The following is a 6402-nucleotide window of genomic DNA, read 5'->3' on the forward strand; positions in this document are numbered from 1 at the left end:
ACGGATGCCATCCACAAAGTCTCCAACTTGTCGCTGGAAACGCCGACTTGAACTGAATGGATGCTAACTGACTAAACTGACAACTGAAGACTGAATAAACTGAATGGACTTGCTCTTCAGGTTCAGTGCAGCCTGACAATATGGCCATATCTTTGGAAGTTCGGAAAGTTCCATCACCAAACTGCACGATCGCTTCAGTTGGACAGACGCAGAAAAAACATCAACCCGTGAATAACCAAAGACCCTGATCTCCACTGAGTGGTCAGTCAGGAGGAACGAAGCCGCGCTATCGTTCTAATAGCCTTTTTGAACGAGGGAATTATATTTTAGTTCCCATTACATTGGATGTATCAATTAGAAGTATTAAATATAAGATAATTGTAAAACCAATTGCATAAATGGAGGCTAATTCACGAGATGAATCCATTAAGCATAATTAGTTCATGATTTGATCATATTATGCTATAGTAAATATGAGCTAATGTTAGAATAATTAGGCTTAATAGATTCGTCTCCTGAATTAGCCTCCATTTATGCAATTAGTTTTATAATTAATCTTTATTTAATACTTCTAATTGTTGTCGAAAGTACGTGACAACTAAATTTTAGTGCTGGGAATCCAAACATGCCCACAGCGACGCAGCCTCGCAGCGCAAAAGGTCGAATCGAGCCGCCTTATTCCTTTCCTTCTGGTCAAGCGCGGTGTACTTTCTTCGACTTGTTTCGCAGGGTGATGCGAGCAACGGCTCGCTCGCTCTTTTGGCACCCCGTCCATCCTTTTTTCGGAGTAGCGGTCGCCGTGGATGTTCAGACGTTCAGCCCCCGGATCCCTTTTGGAATACGAAGTTCCTGCTTATATCGCAAGAAACATTATTTTTTCCAAACGTCAACAAAGAATTCATCCGAGTGTAATAACCGCGTCGCATGTGATTCAGCCGAGTTGGTCCTGGTTCCCTTGTTTCAAACACAAAGACCGAAGCGTGTTGTGAACCGTGGCTTATTTTTCTTGGTCTTTTGCTACTGATTTGGAATTGGAAGGCGTGACGATCCTGTGAGCAAACTTTTTAAATGACCGCAAGTGGTGCTCGTGGGCAGTTTCATGCTCTACGGCCCACTACGTAGAGAACAAGGTAAATAGATATAGTACGGGACACTTGCCCCAGCCAGGAAAATCTGCAACTCTACGGCATAGCGCAATCAAGAACAACCCCAACTCCCCAAGTCAACAGCTGAACCTTGCTGCATCTCATTAAGTTTCTTTTTTGTAAAGGAAATCTTATTAAGGTGCTGTTTGTTTCAGTTGCGGTAACCTAAATGGCAACGGGAATGGAATGCGACGGTAACGCAAACAAATTAAGCGAATACATACTTTGTTTGGCTGGCGCAAATGTAACGGGATCCATCGCTGATCGAAGGCCTTCTCTCTCCTCTGGCCATTGTTCCTGTAGTTATGCGCGTATCCTAACGATGGCCACAAGCAACTAGCAGACCTCGACTGAAAACGAGGACCTGATGCATCGAAGTTTGCAGTGATGGTGCTGGCCATGATCAAATCATGGGACATGGATTTCCGAGATTGCCGACGAGTTCTTCGAGGACGCACTCCCCTCGTTCCCCGAGGCGGCGGTGGCCATGGACGGCGGCAGCAGCGGCACAAGCATGAAGCATGGACCTGACTCCAGGCTGCCGACAGCTCTGTTAGCTACAACCATATCTGGACATCTGGCCATCGGATCGAATCCCATCCGACGGGGAAGAAGTCTACGCAACCTCTAGCTACGCGTCGGTCTACATCGCTCCGTAAACTAACTAAAATTCGGATATTTAATACCCTTAACTTTACGAAACCATTCATTTAACCTTCTCACCCGGTTTTGCTACGTGGTTTTATACACGTGGCGTACTGAGCTGGATAGAAACGCTGACATGTTTTCTCTGTACTCTTCTTCTTCTCTGATCCCCCTTCCCTCCCAGTCTCCCACCGGTCCTCCAGTCTCCTACGAGTCCTCTTCCACCGCCTACGATACGCAGCTCCACTGGCTCACCGCCCCCTCCACTTCCACCGGTTCTCTTCTTCCTCTGTCTTGTTGCCGCCAATATCCAATGGTGGAACCCCACTGCGTTGGACCGGCTTTGGGATCCTAATCTGCACATGAAGGATGATCTCGACCCGCTATCGCGGACTTGGAGCATGAGCCTGCTTCGTCACTGGCGTGGGTGGATGGGGCACTTCGTCACAATGGTAGTGGCCATAGATTGCCCTTCCGCTGTTGCGGTGTCGGCCGCTGTGGCACGAAGGATGAGGGCGGCGCGGGAAACGCTCCGACGCGCCGGGGAGGATGAAGGGGGAAGAAGCAGGAGGCGGCACTCGAGGCGTGGCTAGGCGAGTTCGAGGCCGACAGCACCGCGTTTGCCGTCGGGGAGCACGGAGTGCTGCTTGTGGCGCCGCTTCGGGACGCGGAGAAGGAGAGCGCGGCGCTGGGGGGCGCGCGTGAGGCGCTCTGGCGCGCCAATGAGGATGAGAGGGAGAAGGAGCGGGCAGCGGCAGTCGAGTCACGGCTACGCGAGCTTGAGGCCGACGCCGCCGCTCTTGCCGTCGGGGAGCACGGGGTTCTGCTCATGGCTTTGCTTCGGGACGAGGAAGAGGAGAGCGGCGGGCCCGTCTCACGGTGGCGGGGGAGGCGTTCGGGTGCGTTAAGGGGGAGAAGGGCGTCAGAGGCTGGGAGAAGATCAAGAGAGATGGGAGAATAAGAGAGGGGGCGGAGGTGTCACTTACAAACGAGTCCCACATGTCAGATGGTCCACCTCAGCGTTTCTATCCAGCTCAGCACGCCACGTGTACAAAACCACCCAGCAAACGAGCTGAGGGGTTAAGTGAATGGTTTCGCAAAGTTAAAGGCGTTAAATATTTGATTTTTATTAGTTTCTACACGCGCGTATCCGATCACGGCGTGACCTGATTCCAGCTATACCAAAACAAACTGAAACAAACGCAATCTGTTACCCACGTAAACGAATCACGTTACATATCCGTGAACCAAACAGCACCTAAGTTTCGCTGGCGTCACCGCAGCATCCGTGCCGCTCCGTCAAGTGATCTGAAGCCTGCAGATTGATATGCCTTCGAATGCTGCCATTGCTCTCGCTTTCGTACAGAGCTCATCCACAAGATCAGACGAAGACCATACATGACACGACCAGTCAACCATCATTCAAATCGGTGGATCGAGGTAGAAGCAGAGCCTTCCAAACAACCCCGGGGCTCCGGACCGGCCCATTCTTGTTCACCAATAGAAGCCCCTCCGGCCTGTCCTATACGACGGGCCGTGGCGCCAGGTAAGCCTGCTCATCACCCGACCTGAGACAGCCCAGCGTGGGCACGCCAACGTGGACCAGCCCCGACCCGCACGCGCCCTGCCACCCTCACGTGCATCACGCCCGTACATACGCGCCCGTGGGTCCCATCTCACGTGGCAAGCCCCCCCGGGTCTGCTGCCGCTTAGGAGATGCGCGCCTCCTCCCCCGTCGCGCGACGATCCAACGGCTGGCGCTCCGCGCCGCACCGGCCGCGGCTCACGCACTTCGTCCGTCGCTTGCCACGCGGCGGGCGGGCACCGTCCGATATGATCCGACGGCGGCGGTTGCCCTAGAGCTGAAACGGAAAAAAAAAGTTAGGGCGGGTGGATTAGTTAGCGCGAGCGGGTTAAACCCACCCGACCCCTCCCTTATTTCATTCGCTCGTCCCGTAGCCACCGCTTGCTCGCCTCTCCGAACGCAAAGCAAGGAACCCAATTCCTTCCTCTCCTTGCCTCACGCCTCCCCTCCAGGGCATTAGCTGAGCGGCGCGATACCAGGCTGACGGCAGGGATGCAGTCGGACGCGTCCACCTCCCCGCGGCGGCGGAGCACGAGCTGCTACAGCGACAGCGGCGACTCCTCCTGCTCCGAGCCCTTCAGCGAGTGCGGCAGCGACGACCTCTCCTTCACGCCCGCGGCCGCCGCGGGCATCCACCGCCTGCTGCTGTCCTGCGCGGCGGAGGCGTCGGAGGACGCCATCTCGTCCCTCATGGCCGAGCTGGAGTCGCCGGCGCCGTCGCTGGACTCGCTCCGGCGCGCGGCCATGGAGCTCCGGCTGCTGGCCAAGCACAACCCGGACAACCGGGTCCGCATCGCCAAGGCCGGGGGCGTGCGGCCGCTCGTCAAGCTGCTGTCGCACGCGGACCCGCTGCTGCAGGAGCACGGCGTCACGGCGCTGCTCAACCTCTCCATCTGCGACGAGAACAAGGCGACCATCGTCGAGGCCGGCGCGATACGGCCGCTGGTGCAGGCGCTCAAGTCCGCCGCGTCGCCGGCCGCGCGGGAGAACGCCGCGTGCGCGCTGCTCCGGCTCTCCCAGCTCGACGGCGCCGCCGCGGCCGCTATCGGCCGCGCCGGCGCCATCCCGTTGCTGGTCTCCCTCCTCGAGACTGGCGGCCCGCGCGGGAAGAAGGACGCTGCCACGGCGCTCTACGCGCTCTGCAGCGGCGCCCGCGAAAACCGGCAGCGCGCCGTCGAGGCCGGCGCGGTGCGGTCCCTGCTCGACCTCATGGCCGACCCGGAGTCTGGCATGGTGGACAAGGCCGCCTACGTCCTCCACTCCCTGGTGGGCTCGGGCGAGGGCCGCGCCGCCGCCGTCGAGGAAGGCGGCATCCCCGTGCTCGTCGAGATGGTGGAGGTCGGCAGCTCGCGGCAGAAGGAAATCGCCACGCTCTCCCTGCTACAGATCTGCGAGGACAACGTCGTGTACCGCACCATGGTCGCCCGCGAGGGCGCCATCCCTCCCCTCGTCGCCCTCTCCCAGTCACCCTCCGCCCGCCCCAAGCTCAAAACCAAGGTACACACCACCTCCCGCATTCCCGCATCAGCAGAAGCTCTAAACTATTCGCTCATTTGTTCACAGACTAATCCGTTTCCAATCCGTCAGGCGGAGTCGCTGATCGAGATGCTGCGGCAGCCGCGGAGCCCGAGCCTCCGCGCGAGGCCAGCGGCGGTCGTTGCGGCGGAGTGATGACCCGTTCCTCAATCGGGCAAATCCCACCCCCACCTTGGTCGTGCGTCCCAGCCTCCCTTCACTTCTTCGGCGAGACGAGCCGGCGCCGGCCGGCGCGCCCGTGTAAATAGCAAGCAGCGTGTCTGCGTCCGCTAGCGAGTGTACAGTTTCCTCAAGCGAGATGTCGTCCGGAGGACCGAAGAACAGTCTAGCCTCCCTGCAATTTCATCCCTCCCCGCCCAACCTCCTTTTTGTTCCCTTTCCAGTTTCCACTTCCGGTTTGATTGCTTCCTCGCCGCCGGCCGTGGCGAGGCGAAGCAAGGCAAGGGTGTGTGCAGCGAAGCTGCGGAAAAGCTTCGAGTTCGCGTGTGCCCGTGTGTGTTGGATTGTGCTAGTCTCAGTGTGTACGTGTGTGTTCTGCGCCAGGAACGCATCAAGTTGGTTTCCGATCCTGTGGTGGATACGAGAAACGCCTCTGTTCTGTGTGTCTGGTCTCTGAAAAGCACCCGCCTGGTTGGTCGGGAACCTGCTGCGATCAGGATTGGATTGGATCCGGTTGTTCCATCCGGTTTTTACCGTCTCCCTTACGTTCCCACGCGTGGTTCCCCAGCGACGGCGAGTGGTGGTTGCGGTTACTACCCACCACCGTCGGCCGGCCGGGGCGAGGTCCCCTGCTCCGTGGCACGAACGGCGGGCGCTTACCCGTCATCGGTCGTCGCTGGCCGTGACTTGGTAAACCGGCAACCTTTGCCGGTTCAACCGATGGCGATAGCGCGAGCTATTCTAGTGCCATCTTTGTCACCAACTTCGCTGTCCTCTTCGGCGCCACCGGAAAGCAGGTGCGAGCCTCTGCTGCTGCCGCTTCCTATGGTCTAGAAGATGCAGGATGGGGGCGCGGAGTTCCCGTCCCGCCTCCCGGCGGCGGCGGTAAGGATGACACGTTCTTGGCTGGCCCCGTCGCATGCCGATCATTCGTTCGCTCGCAGAGTGCCCCCGCGGCTTCAAGCTGAAAACGACGGTGCCGGTGCTCTCTCTCTGGCACATGAATCTAGCTCGGCTCCGGATATCTTGTGTTCCGGAGGCGTGGAGCGCAGGCCATGCGTGGCGCCCGTTCCTTTCGCTCCCCAATTCTCGTCGTCGCTAGGATCAGTACTGGTATCTTCGGATATCTGAAATCATCATGAGCACGCCAATCGCTTGTCCTATGGAGCTTGGCGTCACCCATCCGCTGCCTGAATGTATCTGCACGGCTGGAAGCCTGGAGTTTGGTATTTTGGGAATGACGTCGATGCATGCCAGGCAGCGACCGGTCAGATATTTCCTTCCGCTACCTCACCGAGCCGTTCCTTCACCTAGCAAACGAGATCATTTGCG

At 57.9% G+C, this 6402-nt stretch overlaps 1 protein-coding gene across 2 annotated transcripts; it reads left to right on the forward strand.

Moving 5' to 3' along the window:
• The first annotated feature begins 3713 nt into the window (after positions 1–3713).
• Positions 3714–5590, forward strand: LOC112883578 (U-box domain-containing protein 4-like). Of its 2 annotated transcripts, none has more exons than XM_025948900.1 (2): positions 3714–4872; positions 4939–5590. In XM_025948900.1, the coding sequence occupies exons 1-2, from the start codon at positions 3868–3870 to the stop codon at positions 5044–5046; spliced, it is 1113 nt and encodes a 370-aa protein (XP_025804685.1). In that variant the 5' UTR covers positions 3714–3867; the 3' UTR covers positions 5047–5590. The 2 variants fall into 2 exon arrangements, with proteins under 2 accessions (XP_025804685.1, XP_025804686.1); XM_025948901.1 differs by having other exon boundaries at positions 3716–4872; positions 4963–5590.
• Positions 5591–6402: the final 812 nt, after the last annotated feature.

Source organism: Panicum hallii, chromosome 2 (assembly GCF_002211085.1).
Source record: "Panicum hallii strain FIL2 chromosome 2, PHallii_v3.1, whole genome shotgun sequence".
Lineage (NCBI taxonomy): Eukaryota > Viridiplantae > Streptophyta > Magnoliopsida > Poales > Poaceae > Panicum > Panicum hallii.

Bases quoted from the DNA above. Each gene is read 5' to 3' on its own strand.
- LOC112883578 (XM_025948900.1), top strand. From the start codon at position 3,868: ATGCAGTCGGACGCGTCCACCTCCCCGCGGCGGCGGAGCACGAGCTGC. The intron at 4,873-4,938 runs GTACACACCACC...ATTTGTTCACAG, and splicing joins GCCCCAAGCTCAAAACCAAG to ACTAATCCGTTTCCAATCCG.